Source organism: Morus notabilis, unplaced genomic scaffold (assembly GCF_000414095.1).
Source record: "Morus notabilis unplaced genomic scaffold, ASM41409v2 Scaffold114, whole genome shotgun sequence".
NCBI classification, from domain to species: Eukaryota; Viridiplantae; Streptophyta; class Magnoliopsida; order Rosales; family Moraceae; genus Morus; species Morus notabilis.
This window is the reverse complement of record NW_010359462.1, coordinates 490,150-513,914: the sequence shown is the minus strand read 5'-3', so window position 1 is coordinate 513,914 and position 23,765 is coordinate 490,150. Positions and strand designations below refer to the sequence as shown.

The 23,765-nt window shown below is 39.0% G+C and overlaps 2 protein-coding genes across 2 annotated transcripts; one reads left to right on the top strand and one right to left on the bottom strand.

The window, feature by feature from the left end:
• The first annotated feature begins 272 nt into the window (after positions 1-272).
• On the top strand, positions 273-9,715 carry LOC112090882 (F-box protein SKIP19-like). The gene is made up of 2 exons (XM_024163159.1): positions 273-765; positions 8,797-9,715. Exons 1-2 carry the CDS (start codon positions 392-394, stop codon positions 9,476-9,478), a joined length of 1,056 nt encoding a protein of 351 aa, XP_024018927.1. The 5' UTR covers positions 273-391; the 3' UTR covers positions 9,479-9,715.
• A 9,940-nt stretch (positions 9,716-19,655) lies between these two features.
• On the bottom strand, positions 19,656-20,843 carry LOC112090880. The gene is made up of 2 exons (XM_024163156.1): positions 20,451-20,843; positions 19,656-20,147 (listed from the first exon to the last, which is right to left on the bottom strand). Exons 1-2 carry the CDS (start codon positions 20,841-20,843, stop codon positions 19,656-19,658), a joined length of 885 nt encoding a protein of 294 aa, XP_024018924.1.
• Positions 20,844-23,765: the final 2,922 nt, after the last annotated feature.

Sequence of the window (23,765 nt, the reverse complement as noted above, 5' to 3'; positions counted from 1 at the left end):
TTTTTATATTTTTTTATTTTAATATGTTTTTAATTAAATTTAATAATTAAAAATATATCTCTATTAGTACGAGGTCTTATAGAAAAAATTTCTTAATTTTGATATAAATTAAAAATGAGTGGAATACATTTTGAATTCTAAAAAATTTTAACGTTTAATTTATAGATTAAAATTATGAGATTAAAATTATTTTTAATTTATATATATTTTTTATAAAAAAATATTATAACGAACTCCTTACATCTGACATTTTCCCAAATTGGAATTTTTCTTGTTTTTGTTCCAGTCGCACCAAAAGTCTTCTTCCATTTCTTTCTTCCCGCCGATTGAAACCCTAATTCAGCCAACAACCCCATTTTGCATCCCTTGTTCTCCCGAGTTATCCTCTTCCATGGCGTCTTCTTCCTCCGGCCTTGGCGATTCGTCGTTGAAGGACCGTTCCTCAGCGAGCGGCGTAGTTTCTCCCGAGGAACCTCTCCGGAACTGGCTGGAACTGCCACGGGAGGTGACGGCATCGATCTTCTCTCGGCTGGTCGCGACGGAGATTCTGAAGACCATTCAGTTTGTGTGCAGGTCGTGGTTCGACATCTGCAAGGATCCTCTGGTATGGCGCAAAATCAACATGTATAACCTCGGCGAAGCAGGTCTGAATATGGTGTTGGACAGGATGTGCCGCCACGCCGTCAATCGTAGCCGTGGAAATCTGGTTGACATCAACATCGAATACTTTGGAAATGATGATCTCCTCAAGTACATCACCGATAGGTATTCGATCGATTTCTCTTACTAGAATCGCTTGTTTCTTTTTTTCTCTTTCGAATTTCATTTAATCTATTTTTGGAATCTAATCGGTGGAAAATTTTGTGCGCGTTTGGTTTTAATCTCAAAAACGTTTTTCACGTTTTTCGAGGAGCAAAAACTAAAAATAATATAAAAAAAGCGCTTGGTTTGTGTTTTCTTAAAAATTGAAACTGAAAACGTTTACCTTTTCATATTTTGTATACATTTCTGAAAACGGTTTATACTCGTTTTCATTTTCTCGTTTTTAATTTTCTTTGTTTTTAATTTTCTTCTCTTTCCATTTTCTTCGCCTCTCCTTTCCTTCTTTCCTCGTTGTTCCTCGTTCTTCAGCGCGTCGGCGGGAGCTTCGCCGTCTGGGGAGGCATCTTCTCCGCCTTCGACTGCACCATGGTCTACGTCCGCCAAAAGGAGGATCCTTGGAACTCGATATTCGCCGGCGCCGCCACCGGCGGCTTCCTCATGCGCCTGGGGTTCGCCGCCTCGGGTAGGGATGGGCTTCGCATGGCGAAGATGGCGAGGATTGGTGGCTCGGCTGAGGAAGGCTTGCCGGCGGCTGGGAGGGATCTTCGGTGCTCACCATGGTGCTCTGACACTAACAACTTCTGAAGAACCCAATCGCCATCAAATCAAATCTCCAAGCCAAACAACTCCACGCCCAGATTCTCAAAACCTCAACAAACCCATCTCCCTTAAATCTCCTCTCTTCTCTCTCTATGAGGGAAGATTAGATGAATATAAATTAATGGCTGAGATTTGGTGTACTACAATCAAGGGCCCATATGATATGGGTGCTTATGAAATTTTCTTCAACATAATGCTTATTCATTGTTATTTTATTATGTCCATACTGGGTAATAGCTTTGTTAACTAGTAAGTATAATATTAATTATTTAATATATTCTTTAAAATACTATTAGATGTTTTAAAAAAATATATAATCAAACGGAGTTTTAGTTTTTTCTTATATTGAAAACAATCTTTCAATAAAACTACTTGACACATTTTTAGAAACGATTTCTACCTGAGATTGAAAACGTTTTCATTTTCAATTTCATATAAAAAACAGAATCATTTTAGAACCAATTCTAAACGCATTTGATTTTTTCTTTTTGAATTTGGTAGTCTGTTAATCTGGAATTATAGGGTTTCCTTTCATCTGCTTGTCAACCGTTGATTTTCTGACATCTTATCTGTAAATTTGGCGTCTTATGATTTTTTGTATGGTGTCATTCATTGAATTTCGCTCTCGAATTTTAAAAAAAAATTTCAACTTCGATAGGAGTCTCAGGGTCTCACTATAATAGAAAGTGTGTTTGTTCTTGGATTTTGAAATGTATGGGATTATTGTCAGTATATTTGCTTGCTGCATTCAATCTTTTGCTATTTATAATTCTGCTTTATAAGGGTTTTGCTTTTTCTAAATAGTATATGCTTGCCGTGTCTTCTAATCTAATTAGGTTTGAACTAATAATTGTTGGATTTTGCATGGTCTCCTTGTATCATTTCTGTATTGAAGATTACTGGCAAACGACTGTTATGATAACTAATTGAAGCTAATAAAACAAATTATGTCAATTGTTCTCCTTTAATATCGACTGTCTTCACCATCGACCATGCAAGATAACTTTTTTTTTTTTTTTTTTTGGCATTTTAAGTGATCAAATCTGGGATAATATGGTTTGTCTTTTGGTGGATAGCATGAGAGTTTTATGAGCTTAGGTGTAAATTGTTTTCTTTCAAGTGGCATTGTTTTTGGCTTGTTAAGGAAAATAGTGACTGATCTATTGGCTGCCATGTTGCTTGGAAAATGTTTTTGCATGTCAACGGTCCCAAATTCACGACAACTTTGCTGAAACAATTCTTCAATTAAACGAAATAAACGTCTCCTCTTTTCGTTCTTTTTTTCCTCTTTAATATGGTAGGTTTGGATGTAATGGTGCGTCACTAAGAGAACCCTCCTTAAATTGTGAAGCATCATACTGCAGATTGTTATAAAAATTTCTAAGCACTTGTTTGTTCTTGTTTTTCGTCCCTGATAAGCTTCAAAGCATATTTTGTTTGTCCTCCTTTGGTGAAATGGAAAAAGAGGAGGGGAAAGAAAATAGTGTGAATAAAAGTTGTAGTGGGTCTCATAGAATTTAATATTTTGGGTGGATAACTTGAAAACAAATAGTAGGGATGTAAATGAGGTGAGCAGGGAGGTTTTTTTTTTTTTTTTTTTTCGGCCCACCCCATTTATAAATAGGGCGGAGCATGGCAAAAACCGGTGGGATCGTGGTGCCCCGACTCAATGCACCTGCCTTTTTTTTTTTAATTTTTTAATTTTTATTTTCTCGCTCGCATAAATGGAGGGATTTGTTTTGAAGGTGATGTTGTAGCCCTTGGTCAGGAAACATCAACAAATTTATCTTTCAAGAGAAAAAGAAACAAATAATCTTGCATTCCAAAACTACCTTTTCATCTTTGTTTTAAAGTAAAATAATACAAGTAGATGAACAAAATAGTAATTTACAAAACTTTCATTTTCTTTCCTTCCTATTACCAATTACCAACAACCTAAAAGAAGCCTAATATTTTCTATCATTTTCAATTTTCTATCTCTTACATGTTTCCTCTCTATTATGGTGAGGCCGTTGGTTTGCCCCCACAAGGTATGGGTTTGAACCACCATGACAAAGTCTTAGTGCCTTCCAAAGATTGTAGATTTGACAGAAGACTCTAGTTTCCAATCCGGGCTCACAAAGTGAGTTTGGAGATTTTTGAATACTAAAAAAAATATTGTGTTTGACGAATCTTCAAGGATTCGTTGACTCTGGTTTTAAGGGAATTTGTTCCCTGATTTCCAGAGTCAATATAAGCTGGAAATTCTTGTATATTAGGCCTTTGTGTGTTATTAGTGCTGAATATTGTGTTACCATAAATAGCTCCTTGGTAGACTGTTTTGTAATCTTTAAATAGGCTGTACAGTTTATGAGAAAAATATCAATTAGTTCATCAATTTGTTCATGGTATCAGAGCATTAGGATTATTCTTTCTGCCCCCTTTGTTTCCGTTGAAAAACACCCTTCAATACCTGTTTTTTCTTCCCGTGCCAGCCTTTCTTTTTCTGATCAGAAAAAATGTCTCAAAATTCCAGCACAGAACAAACTTCCAGCACTAACACTAGCACTCCCACTACCGAAACCCTCTTAAATTATTCCTCTCAACAATCCTCTGGTGAATATCAGAATTTACAGCCCTCATTTAGGCTTAATGGCCGTAATTATCTTGTATGGTCGCAACTCGTGAGGACTTTTCTAAAGGGTAAGGGAAAACTGAGTCATTTGACAGGTCCGATTCTGTAAGAGAGTGATCCAAAATTTGCTGCTTGGGACATAGAAGATTCTTCGATCATGTCGTGGCTTTGGAACTCAATGGTGCCTGAAATCAGTGGGACGTGCATGTTTCTCACAACTGCAAAGGACATATGGGACACGGTGAAGCAAACTTATTCAAAGGTTCGTGATGCAGCCCTTATTTTTGAAATCAAAAACAAAAATTCACTCAACCAAAGAAGGTACTCTCTCGGTCACCGAGTACTATAATAAAATGAAAGGTCTTTGGTTAGAACTCGATTACTATCAAAATATTAAGATGAAGTGCAGTGAAGACGCAGCCATGATGTTAAGATTTGTTGAAGGAGAAAGAGTCTATGAGTTCCTAGTGGGGCTGAATGTCGAATTCGACCAAGTACGTGTCCACATACTCGGAAAAGAGTCTCTTCCAAGCCTGAGTGAAGTCTTTTCCACCATTCGAAGTGAAGAAGGAAGGAGGGGAATTATGCTTGAAACCCCACTGAATGAAGGAGCAGCGCTGATTGCCACGACTTAAGCAACAACCAATGGAGATTTAGTGAAACACGAGACTCCAAGGACCCCGAATAACATGACCAGACCTTGGAACAGTGGTAGAGAGATCAAACCTTCGAACAACAGTACAGAAAATCTGTTTTGTAACTACTGCAAGAAAACAGGTCATATCAAAGACATTTGTTGGAAACTTCAGAGGAGAAACAACCCGCAACGGCAGTATGTAGTGCACAATCAAGCAGCCAACATCGCCAGTACCGAAGAAGGCACTACTATTGCCGAAGTGAATGGGTTGAATAAGGAGGAAATTGAAAAACTACGAAGCTTTCTCTCACTACAATTGAAAAACCAGTGGGTTCATGTTCCATGGCCCAATCAGGTAAGTTTTCCTCAACTCATTCCTTGAGTACTTCAAAGAACAGTTTTTTTGGAATTTGGATAATTGACTTAGGAGCCACCGACCATATGACACATTCTTCCAATATTTTTTCATCTTATACACCGTGTTCTAGCAGCCAAAAGATAAAAGTTGCCGATGGAACCTTTGCCGTAGTTGCTGGAAAAGGAACCATAAATCTCATGTCTTTCCTTTCTCTAAAATCCGTTCTTCACGTTCCCAAATTGTCAGTCAATATATTATCAATTAAAAAACTCACCTCTGATCTGAATAGTAAAGTTCTTTTTTATCTTATGTATTGGGAAATTCAGGACCATGATACGGGGAAGATGATTGGGCATGCTAAGGAACAGGAAGTGCTTTACTACTTGGACACTAGTGGTGGTAATGGTGAAATCAGTTGCATTTCGCAGTCATATTTGGTAGAAACCCAGTCTGCTAAAAGGGCTCAAATTTGGCTACATCATGTTATAATGGGTCATCCATCTTTTCCTTTGTTAAAGACTATCTTTCCCTTGTTAAAGACTATCTTTCCCTTGTTATTTCATAAGATTGATGTTAAAGATTTCAATTGTGAGGTGTTTCAAATGGCTAAACACCATAGAGTTTCATATCCTTTAAGCAATTCAATAACATCTCAACCTTTCTCTTTAGTTCATACTGATGTGTGGGGACCCTCTAGAATTTCAAATATTAACGGGTCTCGATGGTTTGTTTCATTCATAGATGATTTTTCAAGGACTACTTGGCTATTTTTGATGAAAAACAAGTCTGATGTGAGTAATTTTTCCTATGTTTCATAAAATGGTTTCCACTCAATTTGGTGTTTGTATTAAACATATTCTGTCTGACAATGCACGAGAATATTTCAATCAAGTCATGTCACCATTTCTCCAAGAAAAAGTTAAAATCCATGAGTCCTCTTGTGTTGATACTCTCCAACAAAATGGGATTGCAGAAAGAAAAAATCGCCATCTCCTTGATATCACCCGTGCTTTGTTGTTTGAAAAAAATGTGCCTAAATTCTATTGGGGAGAAGCCGTCCTAATAGCCACATATTTGATTAATTGCTTGCCCAGTAGAGTGTTAGGAAACAAGTCACCTATTGATATTCTACTCCACTCACTTTCTAGATGTTAAGAGAACCCAACTTCCATTAAAAACCTTTGGTTGCACAACCTATGTCCATATCTCAAAGAAAAACCAAAAGAGCAAACTTGATCCAAGAGCTTTCAAGTGCATCTTTCTAGGATACTCATCAACACAAAAGGGATATAAATGTTATCATCCGGCCTCAAGGAAATTTTGTCTCTAAAGATGTCACTTTTGCTGAAAACTAAAAGTTTTATGATCCAAGTTGTCTTCCGGGAGAAATGAGAACCGAAGATAACCTTGATTTCCTTCAATTTGATCCATCAAGTTCGGTTCTTACAACAACAATTTCGTTGAACTCCGATCATGAACATACAGCAAGTCTATTGGGTCAGGAAGAAACAACCTCGTCCAGTCATGCCCGACAAAATAGTCTTGTTCTTGAGTCTTTCCCAAACCAGTCGAGTCCTACTGGTGAGCCTAGTGAAACTCTTCCTCAGTCCACCATTCCACTGCAAGTGTACTCAAGAAGAAAACCAGTTCTTGAACCCATGCACAACCAATCATCTGAATCAAATCCCATAGCCAACTTCATTTCATACGACCATCTCTCCTCGTTCCACAGAACCTTTCTCACCAAATTAAACACCATTGAAATTCCAAAAACTATTCAAGAAGCACTTGGGAATGGGGAGTGGAAAAGAGCCATGATTGAGGAAATGAGAGCACTTGAGAAAAACAATACTTGGGAGATTGTGGAGTTGCCTAAAGGAAAAAAGGTTATTGGGTGTAAGTGGGTATTCACAGTGAAATATAATGCGGATGGGACTCTTGAGAGATATAAAGCCAGGCTTGTTGCCAAAGGTTACACTCAAACATATTACATAGAAACATTTGCCCCTAATGCGGATGGGACTCTTGAGAGATATAAAGCCAGGCTTGTTGCCAAAGGTTACACTCAAACATATTACATAGAAACATTTGCCCCTGTAGCCAAAATGAACACCATTCGGATCTTATTATCACTGGCAGTTAATCTAAACTGGACTCTGCAGCAATTTGATGTAAAAAATGTGTTTTTGCATGGAGATCTAGAGGAGGAAGCCTACATGGAGGCTCCACCTAGATTCAACCAAAACTTTGGGACTAACCATGTTTGCAGGTTGAAAAAGGCTCTATATGGTTTAAAGCAGTCCCCAAGAGCATGGTGTGGAAGGTTTGCAAAGGCAATGGAGAGAATTAAGTACAAACAATGTCCAGGAGATCACACTCTCTTTGTGAAAAGATCAACAGCCGGAAGGTCACTGCTCTAATTGTGTACGTTGATGACATAATTGTGACAGGTGATGACACAGAAGAAATTGGAAAGTTGAAGACTCATGTCTCTAGGGAGTTTGAAATAAAGGACCTAGGAAAGCTCAAGTATTTCCTAGGAATTGAAATCGCTCACTCAAAGCTTGGAATTTTCCTCTCTCAGCAAAAATATATCCTGGATCTACTAAAAGAAATTGGCATGCTCGGATGCAGACCATCTGAAGTTCCCATTGACTACACTCACAAGTTGGGAGAAGTTGTTGAAAGTCCAGAAGTGGACAGAGGAAGGTACCAAAGATTGATTGGTAAACTTATCTATCTGTCACATACCAGGCCAGACATTGCTTATGCTGTAAGTATTCTAAGTCAGTTTATGCATGCTCCACGAGAAGCTTACCTGAAAGCTGCGTACAAGGCTTTGCAGTACTTGAAGGGCACTCTAGGAAATGGAATCTTATTCAAGAGAAATGGCAGACTCGATTTAGAAAGCATACACAGATGTAGATTGGGCAGGATCAATCATCGATAGAAGATCTATCACAGGTTACTGCACTTTCCTAGGAGGAAACCTGATAACTTGGAGGAGCAAGAAGCAAACTGTAGTCTCTAGATCAAGTGCAGAGGCTGAATTCAGAGCAATGGCTCAAGGTATATGTGAGTTACTTTGGATTAAAATTGTCCCAAGTGATTTAGGGATCAAGTGGGAAGGAACAATGAAGCTATACTGTGATAACAAGTCTGCCATTAGTATTGCTCATAATCCGGTTCAACATGATCGAACTAAGCACTTGGAAATCGACCGACATTTCATCAAGAAAAAGCTAGAAAGTGGTCTAATTTCCACTCCCTACGTTCCTACAAACAGACAACTGGTAGACATCTTAACCATGGGTCTATCTGTCACTGCATTTCAAAGCATCGTCCGCAAACTAGGAATGTAAAACATCCACTCACCAGCTTGAGGAGGGGTGTTGACGAATCTTCAAGGATTCGTTGACTCTGGTTTTAAGGGAATTTGTTCCTTGATTTCCAGAGTCAATGCAAGCTGGAAATTCTTGTATATTAGGCCTTTATTTGTAATTAGTGTTGAATATTGTGTTACCATAAATAGCTCATAGGTAGACTGTTTTGTAATCTATAAATATGCTATACAGTTTATGAGAAAAATATCAATCAGTTCATCAATTTGTTCATATTGAATGTTCTCCATCCTTTTTTCTCGTGTTCTTACCAAATGGAGTGTAAACGCCAATAACTAACTTGATCGTGCAGAAGTTTAGTTACCGTGTCTATAGTATTGCTATCTGCTGAAGTCTTGTTCCTTTTGTGACTTTTTTTTGGTAGCTGTGATCAAATCAAACGCCTCCGGCTTGCTTGTTGCTATTATGTTTCAGATGAGGGGTTGATTGAAGCCATTGCAAAGCTTCCATTGTTGGAGGAGCTTGATCTTACACTCTGCTCTTTTTCCCCGGAACCTATAGAAGCTGCTGGCCGCTATTGCCCTCGTCTAAGATCACTGAAGTTGAATTGCCAAGCTTATAGACCTTGGCACAGGGACCCTGATGAGGAGTTGGAGATTAATGAAGAGCCAATTTCTATTGCTAAACACATGCCCGAGTTACGCCATCTGCAGCTTCTTGGAAATCCCATGACTAACATTGGGTTGGAAGCTATTCTTGATGGATGTCGTCATCTCGAGTCACTTGACTTGCGCCAGTGTCTCAGTATTGATTTGAAAGGAAAACTGGGGAAAAGGTGTATGGAACAGATTAAATATATGCGGCTTCCTCATGAATCAACTAAGGGCTTCGAATTTCGCATTGAACCAGATGCTGATGATTATCCTTATAATTTATCTGATGATTGTTATGACGATTTTGATGGAGACTGGCACTCTTGTTGTTTTAGAGACGGTGATTTCGTCTTTGATGAGTATCTTGATGGCGAATTTGATGACTATTCTGACTATGGCAGCGGCGATGGTTCCTTTGATTATGATTATTTTACTGTGCCTGATGACTTCTGATGAATTTGTGATTAAATCAAGAATCAGTGTGAAGAGGTGAAGAATCACCGGTTACAAAAGAAGCATATGCAAAGAGTTGGGTAAATCCTTGGGTATTTAGAATACTGAATAGCTGCATCCATACAAGTATTCTGTGTTTTCTGGACGAGTGTTGGCGGAAGCTTGATAACCTATAGTCAAGAAATCTAAGGATCCTCCTTACGCCTTTTTTTTTTTTTTGGTTGAAATAAACACTAGTGAGGAACTGTCTGTAAACTTTTATTATTTTTTAATGTCGTTTTTATTTTATTATATTTTTTAAAGACGCAAAATAAAAAATTATAGAAAATAGAATATTCATTAGAAAATAGTGCCGTTTGTTGCATTAATTTTTAAAAATCATATATTAATTTAAGAATGCAAAACATAAATGAAAATGTAAATTTTTTACTCATCCCGGCCCCTGAGTTGGCCCCAGGACACCCCACTACGCGGGCTAGGGGTTTTTTGACAGCGCTTTACTTTTTTGTCATTTATTGAGGCTGTTTTTTCTTGCATGCCTAAAAAAATGTGAGGATCATATCTGCAAAATTTTATTATTTTTTCACGTTGTTTTTATTTTATTATACTTTTTAAATACGAAAATAAAGAAAATCATAAAAATTAGAATATTCATCAAAAAATGGTACTGCTTGTTGCATTAATTCTTAAAAATCATATATTAATTTAAGAATGCAAAACATAAATGAAAATGTAAATTTTTTACCCATCCCGGCCCCTAAGCTGGCCCAAGGACGCTCAACTACGCAGGCCGGGGGCTTTTTGACAGCATTTTACTTTTTTTGTTATTTTTTGAGGCCATTTTTTTCACATGTCGAGAAAAATGTGAGGATCATGTTTACAAAATTTCATTATTTTTTGACGTCGTTTTTATTTTATTATATTTTTTAAATACGAAAAATAAAGAAATCATAAAAAATAGAATATTCATCACAAAATAGTGCTTCTTGTTGCATTAATTCTTAAAAATCATATATTAATTTGGGAATGCAAAACATAAATGAAAATGTAAATTTTTTACCCATCCCGGCCCCTAGGCGCCCCACTTCGTGGGCCGGGGGCTTTTTGACAGCGTTTTACATTTTGTCATTTTTTGAGGCCATTTTTTTCTCGCATGCCTAGAAAAATGTAAGGATCGTGTCTGCATAATTTCAATATTTTTTGACGTCGTTTTTAGTTTATTATATTTTTTAAAAACGAAAAATAAAGAAAATCATAAAAAATAGAATATTCATCAGAAAATGGTATCGTTTGTTGCATTAATTTAAAAAAAAATCATATAATAATTTTCAAATGCAAAATATAAATACAAAAGTGAATTTTTTACCAATCCCGGCCCCTGAGCTGGCCCCAGGACTCGCCACTACGCGGGCCGGCGGCTTTTTGACAGCGCTGTACTTTTTTTGTCATTTTTTGAAGCCATTTTTCTGGAATGCCTAGCAAAATGTGAGGATCGTGTCTGTAAAATTTCATTATTTTTTGACGTCGTTTTTATTTTATTATATTTTTTAAAAAACAAAAAATAAAGAAAATCATAAAAAATAGAATATTCATCAAAAAATGGTGCCGTCTGTTGCATTAATTTGAAAAAATCATATATTAATTTAAGAATACAACACATAAATAAAAAAGTAAATTTTTGACCCATCCCAGCCTCTAGGCGCCCCACTTCGCGGGCCAAGGACTTTTTGACAGCGTTTTGCATTGTCATTTTTTGAGGCCATTTTTTTCTGCCATGCCTACAAAAATGTAAGGATCGGGTCTGTAAAATTTTAATATTTTTTGACGTCATTTTTTATTATTATATGTTTTAAAAATGAAAAATAAAGAAAATCATAACAAATAGAATATTCATCAGAAAATGGTGCCTCTTGCTGCATTAATTCCTAAAGATCATATATTAATTTGGGAATGCAAAACATAAATAAAAATGTAAATTTTTTACCCATCCCGACACTCAGCTGGCCCCTGGCCGCCCCACTACGCGGGCTAGGATCTTTTTGATAGGGTTTTACTTTTTTGTCATTTTTTCAGGCCATTTTTTGGCATGCCTAGAAAAATATAAGAATCGTGTCTGCAAAATTTCATTATTTTTTGACCTCGTTTTTATTTTATTATATTTTTTAAGGACGAAAAATAAAAAAAAATCATAAAAAATAAAATATTCATTAGAAAATGGTGCCGCTTGTGGCATTAATTCCTAAACATCATATATTAATTTTAGAATACTAAACATAAATAAAAATGTAAATTTTTGACCCATCCCGGCCCTTGGGCACCACACTACACGGGCGGGGGACTTTTTGACAGTGTTTTACATTTTTAGTCCGTTTTTAGGCCTTTTTTTTGGCATGCCTAGAAAAATGTAACGATCGTGTCTGCAAAAATAGAATATTTTTTGACGTCATTTTTATTTTATTATATTTTTTTAAAACGAAAAATAAAGAAAATCATAAAAAGTAGAATATTCATCACAAAATGGTGCCGCTTGTTGCATTAATTCTAAAAAAATCATATCTTAATTTTTGAATGCAAAATATAAATACAAAAGTAAATTTTTGACCAATCCCGGCCACTGAGCTGGCCCAGGACTCGCCACTACGCGGGCCGGCGGCTTTTTGACAGCGCTGTACTTTTTTTGAAATTTTTTGAAGCCATTTTTCTGGCATGCCTAGAAAAATGTGAGGATCGTGTCTGCAAAATTTCATTATTTTTTGACGTCATTTTTATTTTATTATATTTTTTAAAGGCAGAAAATAAAGAAAATCATAAAAAATAGTATATTCATCAAAAAATGGTGCCGCCTGTTGCATTAATTTGAAAAAATCATATATTAATTTAAGAATATAAAACATAAACAAAAAAGTAAATTTTTGACCTATCCTGGCCCCTGAGCCGGCCCCTAGGCGCCCCACTTCGCGGGCCCGGGGCTTTTTGACAGCGTTTTACATTTTTAGTCATTTTTTGAGGCCATTTTTTCTGCCATGCCTACAAAAATGTAAGGATCGTGTCTGTAAAATTTGAATATTTTTTGACGTCGTTTTTATTTTATTATATGTTTTAAAAATGAAAAATAAAGAAAATCATAAAAAATAGAATATTCATCAGAAAATGGTGTTGTTTGTTGCGTTAATTCCAAAAAATCACATATTAATTTTTAGATGCAAAACATAAATAAAAATATAAATTTTTGACCAATCCCGGCCCCTGATCTGGCCCAAGGACGCGCCACTACGCAGGCCGGGGGCTTTTTGACAGCACTTTACTTTTTTTATCATTTTTTGAGGCGATTTTTTTCACATGCCTTGAAAAATGTGAGGATCGTGTCAACAAAATTTCATTATTTTTTGACATCATTTTTATTTTATTATATTTTTTAAATACGAAAAATAAAGAAAATCTTAAAAATAGAATATTCGTCAAAAAATAGTGGCGCATGTTGCTTTAATTCCTAAAAATCATATATTATTTTAACAATGCAAAACATAAATGAAAATGTAAATTTTTGACCCATCCCGGCCCCTAAGCTGGACCCTGGCTGCCCCGCTACGCGGGCCTGGAACTTTTTGACAGGGTTTTGCTTTTTTGTCATTTTTTTAGGCTATTTTTTTTGCATGCCTAGAAAAACGTAAGAATCATCGTCAAAAAATTTATTTTTTTACATCATTTTTATTTTATTATATTTTTTAAAAATGAAAAATAAAGGAAATCATAAAAAGTAGAATATTCATCAGAAAATGGTGCCGCTTGTTGCATTAATTCTAAAAAAATCATATATTCATTTTTGAATGCAAAACATAAATAAAAATGTAAATTTTTTACCCATCCCGGCCCTAGAGCTAGCCCTTGATGTGGCACCAAGACGCCACACTACGCGGGCCGGGGGCTTTTTGACAGTGCTTTTTTTTTTTTTGCCATTTTATTTGGCATGCCTAAAATAATGTAAGGAAGGTGTCTGCAAAATTTTAATATTTTTTGACGTCGTTTTTATTTTATTATATTTTTTTAAAATGAAAAATAACGAAAATTATAAAAAATAGAATATTCATGAGAAAATGGCGCCGCTAGTTGCATTAATTCAAAAAAATCATATATTAATTTTTGAATGCAAAACATAAATAAAAATATAAATTTTTGACATATCCCGGACCCTGAGTTGGACCTTGAGTTGGCCTCAGTACGGCCCACTACACGGGTCGGGGACTTTTTGACAGTGCTTTACTTTTTTGTCATTTTTTGAGGCCATTTTTTCTGGCATACCTAGAAAAATGTGACAGTGGTGTTTGAAAATTTTATTATTTTTTGACGTCGTTTTTATTTTATCAATAAAAAAATCACAAAAAATAAAGAAAATCACAAAAAATAGAATATCAATAAAAAAAAAGGTTCCGCTTGTTGCATTAATTCCTAAAATTCATAAATTAATTTAAGAATGTAAAACATAAATTAAAATGTAAATTTTTTACCCATCCCATGCACGCGCGATCTCCAGCGCGTTCCAAACCAAGCTCCCGTGGGTCCTGTGCCTCCTCAGTGCCAGCCGACCACCCATTCTGCATGCACCACATGTCTCAGTAGGACCCCATATGTCGGCCAGCATCACCTCCACTTTGACCACGCCAGCACACGCCAACCTCTCCGAGTGCGACACGTGGCCAATTGACTCAATCCTTCCAATTGCATTGCGACACGTGTCTTCAGCGGTGCTGAATATGAATTTCTTCCCTAAAAATCAGAGCAAATTACCAGATTTCTTCCCCAAAACATATATATGATTTCTCCTAATTTATGTATAGTTTTATTTTGTTTCCTTTTCTTTTGTAATTTTCTATTTTTATTATTTGTTTCCTTATTTGATAGGTAACCTCTGAACACTATAAATGTAGGGGTTAGCCTAAGGTTTAAGGATAACATTTGAATATTCAGTTTTCTGTCGTCTTGCTGTCACTCTCATATTTTCTCTCTAGAACTTGTGAGAATGTTTTGCAAGCTAGGCTAGAGTTCTCTTGGTGAGGTTAAAGATGAATTTTTGTTAGTCACCCAATTCGGGCTTTTGATTCCTTGTGCTGTAAGGTTCTACATCCGAATGAATAAAATCTCATCTATCTTCCTTTTACTTTTCAAAATATTATGTGCCAATTTCTTATATAATTATGTCATGCACTATTTTCTTATTTAAATTATTTTACAAATTGTCTTTTACTGCAATATTGTCAAATTGATATATTGTCGATTTTGGATAACTTGTAATGATAATATTTTCATAGCCAACATAGGGATTTAATTTATTCGATCATTTTATTTTGTGAATCAAAACTTGAATTGGTGAACGACACATTAGGGATTCTCGACACCTTACCGTTTTTACTACTGAATTTTCTTCATACAAATTTTCTCCTTTTCATTTTATTTGCAATAAAATCTCAAAAACTCTTCTTTTTCTTTAATTCACTTGTTATTTATTTTGCTCTAACGCTCTTATTTTGCTAATCTTTCTTGTTATTTTATTATCTCTCCATGGATACGACCGCCCTTCTGTGCTACAATTGACCGCTTGTGAACATCACTTTTGAGCGTTAATCAATCATAAAAACTAGAATATTCATAAAAAAAAAATGGTGCCGCTTTTGCATTAATTCCTAAAATTCATATATTAACTTAAGAACGCAAAACATAAATCAAAATGTAAATTTTTGAACCATCTCGGCCCCTAAGCTGCCCCCAGGACGCCCGACTACTCGGGCCGGGGGCTTTTTGACTGCGCTTTACCTTTTTTGTCATTTTTTGAGTTGATTTTCTTTGGCATGCCTAGAAAAATGTAAGGATCATGTCTGCAAAATTTTCTTATTTTTTTACTTCGTTTTTATTTTATTATATTTTTTAAAGATCAAAAATAAAAAAATCCTAAAAAATAGAATATTCATTAAAAAAAATGGTGTCGCTTGTTGCATAAATTCCTAAAAATCATATATTAATTAAAGAACGCAAAACAAAAATAAAAATGTAAATTTTTAACCCATCCCGGCCCCTAAACTAGCCCCTGGACGCCCAACTACGCGGGCCAGGAGCTTTTTGACAGTGTTTTACTTTTTTTGTCATATTTTGAGGCCATTGTTTTCTGGCATGCCTAGAAAAATTTGAGGACCGTGGCTGTAAAATTTCATTATTTTTTTATGTCGTTTTTACTTTATTATATTTTTTAAAGGCAAAAGATAAAGAAAATCATAAAAAATAGAATATTCATCAAAAAAATGTGTTGCCTATTGTATTAATTCCAAAAAATCATATATTAATTTAAGAATATAAAATTTAAATAAAAATATAAATTTTTGACCCATCTCAGCCCCTGAGTTAGCCCTTGGGCGTCCCACTACGTGGGCCGGGGACTTTTTGACAGCGTTTTACTTTCTTTGTCTTTTTTTGAGGCCATTTTTTTCTGGCATGTCTAGAAAAATGTGAGGACTGTGTCTGCAAAATTTCATTATTTTTTGACGTCGTTTTTATTTTATTATATTTTTAAAGATGAAAAATAAAGAAAATCATAAAAAATAGAATATTTTTCAAAAAATGGTGCCGCTTGTTGCATTAATTCCTAAAATTCATATCTTAATTTAAGAATGCAAAAAATAAATCAACATGTAAATTTTTGATCCATCTCGGCCCCTAAGCTGGCCCCGGGCGCCCCACGACACGGGCCGGGAGCTTTTTGACAGCGTTTCACTTTTTTTGTCATTTTTTGAGGCCATTGTTTTCTAGCAGGCCTAGAAAAATGTGAGGACCGTGGCTGCAAAATTTCATTATTTTTTGACGTCATTTTTACTTTGTTATATTTTTTGAAGACGAAAAATAAAAAAAATCATAAAAATAGAATATTCATCAAAAAATGATGCCGCCTGTTGCATTAATTCCTGAAAATCATATATTAATTTAAGAATACAAAACATAAATAAAAAAATAAAATTTTGACCTATTCTGATGTTGAGAATAGCGTTCTAGAAGCATTAGATGTAATATGATATTTATTATTTAATTAATAAAATAGTTTATTCATCATTTTATGTGCATATATTTATGAATATTTTATGAATATTGTTGACGGTGAATTCTCCTCAACAAAAACAGGCCGGGTTACCTCCGGGTTTCCCGTTAGATTACCGGCCTTAGTGTTGAATGTATGTAAGAATTTGTGTGAGGGATGTATCGTGTGAAGATAAAAAGTGTGCACAAATAAGGAACACAAGAGATTTTATAGTGGTTCACTCTATAAAATCAGAGCTACATCCACTATGGTTATATATTTCTTTTGAGAGCGTTACAATTTACATCAATTGTTCTTTCTTGTTCTTTTTTCTCTCGGGTTCCAACCCCCTTCCTATATGGGGTCTTGCCCTTTTTATATTGAAAGCTTCCTTCGCTGGGTTAATTTCCTTCGTAGGTAGAAGCACTCAAGTGCTCTCCCTTTTTAGGCCCAGACGTAGCCCACTAATCACTTGGAATACTGTTCACTCAGCCAATTTAGTCTTCTATTACGGCTTTTTGCGTTCCAGTAACCCTTTTCTGTCCCCTGTGGCGCGGTTTAAGGGTTCGCAATAAATGCCTGCCTTGCAGTCATTCCCCACTTTTGTACGTAATTTGCCACATCAGACTTTTCCCCGAAGAGCATTCCCCTCATCGCCAGTGCTGCTTAACCCAACTGTCCTTCTTGGCTGTTGGTTCCACAGTCGAGGGATTTCTATGTCCTAAGGTCGACGGTACGATATGTCGATGCTAGAAGGAATCGACGCCCTAAGCTAGACTTTTCACTTGGGTTCTTTATAACAGAATCGGAGGGGGCCCCAGACGTCGAGGGTTGTTGTTTTGCAGGGAGTAGTTAAAGCTACGTGTCATATTATCGTTCCTCCACGTGCCCTTCACATTTTCCCACACAACAGCTACCCCCCAGGTCAAGGGTTCCTTTTAGGCGGCCTTTTTTATCATGGCTTTCGTTTTTCGAACGCTGACTATATCTTTGTCTCGTCGTTTCTGTAGAAATAGCATCTTTGAGGATTCAAGTTCCCGGTAGTCAGCCATCCGAGTCAAGCCAGCAGCCCCCGCCAAGCCAACAACCTCCTTCTAAGGGAAAGGAGAAAGCCATCTCTTCTTCTCAAGGGTCCCCTCGACGACGGAGGAGGATCTTACGCTAAAAAAGAGGCGCAAAGAGAAGACACCGGTGGTAGAAACTTGGACGCCGATGGTCCACATTCCTGACGTAGACGTTCCTCTGGCACCGAGGGAACGCGTGCTCATTCCGGGGGCTAAAGGGGCGATGCTAAAACTTCTCCCCCGCTTCTCCCTTGCTTTCCAGGCTCTGTATGAGTCTTTTCTTGAGCCACACTGGGTTGCTGCCACACAATCTTCTTTGGTTGATCGCCAGCGAAAGCAGATCTCCTTCCAAATTCACGTAAGACTTGGTCGAGCTGTCTTTCATTTTTGTTGGTTTTGCCACATTTTATCCTTGTTTTCTGACCTTCAATTTGTCAGGGCCTAATCCTTGCCATTCTCAATCTCCTCAACCTAGTTAAGGTTGAGGAATATAATAAGGAGATGGACAGCGTGGAGGCCAAGCTCAACTCTCTTATCGATGACACCAAGAAAAAGTGCTCGGATGCCGTCGAGGAGAGAGATATGGCTGTGGCCAAACTGTCGAGTTTGGAAGATGAACTGGCCAAGTTGACTGCTTCGGTCAAGGAGCTTACGAAGCTGGCAGATCTGTCCGATGCAAAGTTGGCCGAAGCAGCTGAGGCAGTGAAAAAATGTTTTACCGAAGGGAAGGCGGAGGGGAAGAAGGAAGCCGAAGCTGAGGCTACAGCTACTTTCGACGCCAAGCGTGCTGAAATTATTGAGGAGTTCAAGGCTTCCTCGGAGCTCATCAACATCCGTACCAAAGATTTTCAATCTGCGGGTCAATAGATTGTTGATTTGATCAAAAAGGAGCGTCCTGAGTGAGACTTGAGCTTCCTCTATACTTCTCCTCCTCCTACTGGCGACAACAACCCTTCCCCGCCTGGTGATGGCGATGAATCGGCGGTTGGCGACGAGGCCTAAAAAATTTTTACCCTTCTCTCTCTCCTTTTTTTTTGTTTGTAACCTGACATTGATTTAGACATCTTTTCATTTTATCTGTACTTTTAATAAAGATAGCAGATTTTATTCATACCTTGCTTTACGATCGTTGCCTTAGAAAATTCTTAGAATTTTGCTAAGTGTTTGTCTTTCCTCCTTGGAGGATATGATGCTGATTTCACCCCTTGGGGTCGTCGCCTTAGAAAATTCCTTAGAAATTTGCTAAGTGTTCATCTTTCCTTCTTGGAGGATCTGATGCTGATTTCACCCCTTGGAGTCGTCACCTTAGAAAATTCCTTATAATTTTGCTAAGTGTTCGTCTTTCCTCCTTGGAGGATCTGACGCTGATTTCACCCCTTGGGGTCGTCGCCTTAGAAAATTCCTTAGAATTTTGCTAAGTGTTCGTCTTTCCTCCTTGGAGGATCTGACGCTGATTTCACCCTTTGGGGTCGTCGTCTTAGAAAATTCCTTAGAATTTTGCTAAGTGTTCGTCTTTCCTCCTTGGAGGATCTGACGCTGATTTCACCCCTTGGGGTCGTCGCCTTAGAAAATTCCTTAGAATTTTGCTAAGTGTTCGTCTTTCCTCCTTGGAGGATTTGACGCCGATTTCACCCCTTGGGGTCGTCATGTTATTTTTTTTTTTTAGCGATCCGTAGACCTTTGTCCCCCCATGTATGTTTAATATACCTTGGTTTTTTAAGCAGACATGTTATTAAGGGATGAATTCCTTTCCTTCTGCAAACATAACAATTTATTTAATTCGTAAAGAATGTACAATTGGGATGCGTAAGAATTACATACACTATTGGTAGCATAGCCTTAGCTGCTCTGCATTCTATGGATGTTGAATTCTTTTGCCACCGAGACTTTCCAAAATGTAGGGCCCTTCCCAAGTTGGGCCAAGTGGACCAGTATTTTTGGGTTTTGTATTCTGCGTTACCCTTTTAAATACTAGATCTCCTAGGACGAATCTTCTTTGTCGAACTCTCTTGTTGTAATATCGTGCTGCTCTTTGTTGATAGGCGGCGAGGCGTAGTTAGGAGTCGAGCCTCTTTTCTTCCAACAAGTCGAGTTCTCCGTTCATTCCTTCTGTGTTGTCGTCGTCGTTGTGGACAACGTTTCTCAAGATCGGCGTTTTGATTTCTACAGGGAGCACTGCCTTGACGCCATACGTCATGGAGAAGGGTGTTTCACCCATAGTAGTTCGGCTCATCGTTATGTATGCCCATAAGACCTTGGGGAGTTCTTCGGCCCATTTCCCTTTTAGATCGTCGAGTCTCTTTTTGAGGGTATATTTTAATATTTTATTGACCGCCTCAACTTGTCCATTAGATTGTGGATGGATTGGCACCGAGAAGTCTTTCCGAATGCCTAAAATGTCATAGAATCTGCGTGTTGAGGCATTGTCGAACTGTTTTCTGTTGTCAGATACTATTGAGTGGGGAACCCTAAACCTGCACACAATGTTGTCCCACATGAATTTGGTGCAGGCTGCTTCCGTGGTCGTAGTTAAAGCTTTTGCCTCCACCTATTTCGTGTAGTAGTCTACCATGATGATGGCAAACTTAAAGCCTCCAGGTGCAAGGTGTAGTGGCCCGATTAGGTTAACCCCCCATTTGGCGAAGGGCCATGGACTGAGAATCGATGTTAAATTTTCTAGGGGTGCTCGAGGAATTATAGCATACCTTTGGCATTTATCGCAACGTCGGGCGTATTAGAAAGCTTTCTTTTTTAGCGTGGGCCAGTAGTATCCCTGCCTCAAAACCTTAAGAGCTAAAGACTGTCTCCCAGTATGATTACCGCAGACTCCTTCATGGATTTCTCAGAGGACCTTCCGGGCTTCGGCATCATCCAGGCACCGCTGTAGAGGTGTTGAATAGCCTCGTCGGTAAAGCAAGCCATCGTACAATAAGTATCTAGCAGCTTGGTATCTGATCCGTCTGGCTTCATCCTTATTGCTTGGCAGTTGTGCGTCTATTAGGTATTGGATGAGTGCCGTCATCCAATTTTCATCTGTTTGGACGATTAATGCCTTAGCTTTTTCCTCAATGGTCGGCCGCTCCAATTCTTCGATGGGAACGACCCCTAGTGTGTCAGAATCTGTCGAAGATGCTAGCTTTGCTAGAGCGTCGGCGTTTGCGTTTTCGGCTCGTGGTATCTGAAGTATCTCATAGTTTTTAAACTTGACGAGTTCTTCCTTTACCTTTCTCAAGTACGCTCCCATTTTCTCGCCTCACGCTTGGTATTCTTCTTTCACTTGCCCGACGACCAATTGAGAATCGCTGAAGATGCTGAGCCTCTCGATCTTTAGGTGGCTGGCCAATTGCAACCCCGCAATTAGCGCCTTGTATTCTGCCTCATTGTTTTGACGCCTTGAATTTAAATCGAACCGCCATGGTAATCTTGTGGTTTTCTGGGCTGATTAACAAGACGCTAGCTCCTGACCCGTTATCGCTCAACGCTCCATCTACGTAGAGCTTCCATTCTGTATTCTCGACTCCTTCAGGTGCGGCGGGAGCCGGTCTATGGAGAACTCGGCTAGAAAATCAACCAGCGCCCGGCCCTTGATCGCAGTCCTTGGCACATATTTAATGTTGAATTGGCTTAATTCTACCGACCATTTGAAAAGTCGCCCGGAAGTTTCGGGCTTTTGTAGAGCCTGTCTCAACGGGTGATTTGTAAGAACCCGTATTGTGTGGGATTGGAAATAGTGCCTAAGCTTCCTTGAAGCTACCATTAGGGCGAGGGCCAAGCGTTCTATTTCGCTATATCTCGATTCGGCGTCGAGGAGCCTTTTGCTCACATAGTAGATTGACAATTGCACCCTTTCTTCTTCTCTTATTAATACGGAGCTTACAGCGTGTTGGGACACGGAGAGGTATAGGCTAAGCTCTTCGTCGGGGTTTAGTTTTGACAGGATTGGGGGCTTGCCCAAATGTTCCTTTAATTTTTAGAAGGCCTCTTCACATTGCGGTGTCCACTTAAAGTGCCTACTTCCTTTCAAAGCGTCGAAGAAGGGGACGCATTTGTCTATTGCCTTTGATATAAACCTGTTTAGGGCGGCGACACATCCTGTCAACCTTTGCACTTCCTTCGGCTTAGTTGGGGACTGCATATCCTGCAAGGCTTTAATCTTCTCAGGGTTAGCTTCTATCCCTCGGTCGCTGACCATAAAACTGAAGAATTTCCCCGACCCAACTCCAAAGGCACATTTCTAGGGATTTAGTTTCATGTGGTATTTTATCAATGCACCAAACATTTCACCTAGATGGTCGACGTGCTGGCTGGCCCTGGCGCTTTTCACAAGCATATCATCGACATAGACCTCCATTGTCTTGCCGAGCTGTTGAGCGAACATCTTATTCATGAGTCTCTGGTAGGTAGCCCCCACATTCTTCAGGCCAAAAGGCATCACCTTGTAGCAGTAGAGGCCCCTGTCGGTTATGAAGGATGTGTGCTCCTCGTCGGCTGGATCCATGGGGATCTGGTTGTATCCGGAGTAGGCATCCATAAAACTCAGCATCTCATGTCCTGCTGTGGCGTCGACCATCTGATTTATTCGAGGGAGTGGAAAGCCATCCTTTGGGCAGGCTTTGTTGAGATCGCTGAAGTCGACGCATGTTCTCCAGTTTCTGTTAGGCTTGATCACCAAAATGGGGTTTGAGACCCAACGTGGGTAATGGGCCTCCCTGATGAACCTATTGTTGATCAGCTTGTCGACCTCCTCTTTCAGCGCTTCATGCCTCCCGGGTTCATTGGTCGACGCTTCTGGCGCTTGGGAGGATATGAGGGGTCGACGTTTAGGGAGTGACATATAACCTCGGCGTCGATCCCTTCCATGTCAGCATGATTCCAGGCGAAGACATCTAAGTTTTTTCTGAGGAAGTTTTCGATCTCGACCTTAAGTGATGGGGCTAGATCCGAGCCTATTTTTAGTACTTTGGTTGGCTCGCCTTCATCAACTTGGATTCCCACCAATTGCTCGATGGGTTGGGACCATGTGACCTCCTCTTGAACCCTGGGGTCTATGTCTTCAATGGTGTTTTGATAGACCATCCTAGTTTCCTGTCTCCCTAGCTAGTCGTATCCGCGCAGGGCATCAGAGTATGCAACCCTAGCCTCATACTGGTTGCTCTTCATTTCACCTACGCCGTTTGGGGTAGGGAACTTGACTTTCTGGTGGTAGACGGAGGTTATTACTCTTAGCGCCTGAAGGGTTGGTATCCCGATTACAGCGTTGTACTGGGAGCCTCCCTTTATTACCACAAAGTTGGCCATTGTCATACTCTGTCGAGGTTTTTCTCCCGCGGTTATGGGTAGCCGGATAGTCCCCTGAGGGATGACGGAGTCCCCGGTGAAACCGTATAATGGCCTGGAGGTCTTTTCCAACTGCTCCTTTCGGATCCCCATTTTTTCCAAGCAGTCGGAGTATAGGAGGTCCACCGAACTCCCATTGTCAACCAGGATTTGGCACACAGTGTGCTTCCCAATCATGGCTTCCGCCACCAATGCGTCATTGTGGGGGAAGTGAACTCCGATGGCGTCGTCCTCATTAAAAACCACGTCAGTGTGGCTATATCTTGGGGTTTTTGCCGCGGAGACGCTCCAGAACCTCTCCTGGTAAACCCCCTAGCCTCGTGGGCATAGTCCTTCTGAGACCTCCTTGAGTCTCCTCCTATATAGGGACCGCCGAGGATAGTTCGTATGACGCCGACGGGTTCTTGGTCCTCTGGGAGCTAGTTCTCCTCTCGGCGTCGATCGTCATTCTGTCCACCGTGGCCGTCGTTTCGAGGTCTTCACTCGGCTCTGAACTCCTGTAGCCTCCCCTCACAGATTACTCTCTCAATTTCATCTTTAAGGTCGGCGCAATCGTTGGTGTGGTGGCCGACATCGCCGTGGAACCTACAGAATTTATTTTCGTTCCTTCGGCTGGGATCTGATTTCATTGGTTCTGGTCGGCGCAACAGGTTTTCGCGGCCAACCTGGTTGAAAACCTCCTTGACTCCTACCGTTAGCTCGTGGTAGGAATCGTACTTTTGAAACAGTCGAGGCTTACGGGTATCCTCTTGCCTTGGCTTCTTGGCCTCTGGAGCGCTCGTCGTCATAGCTGGCTGCTTGTCTCCGCTTCCTCCACTTCGACGCTTCT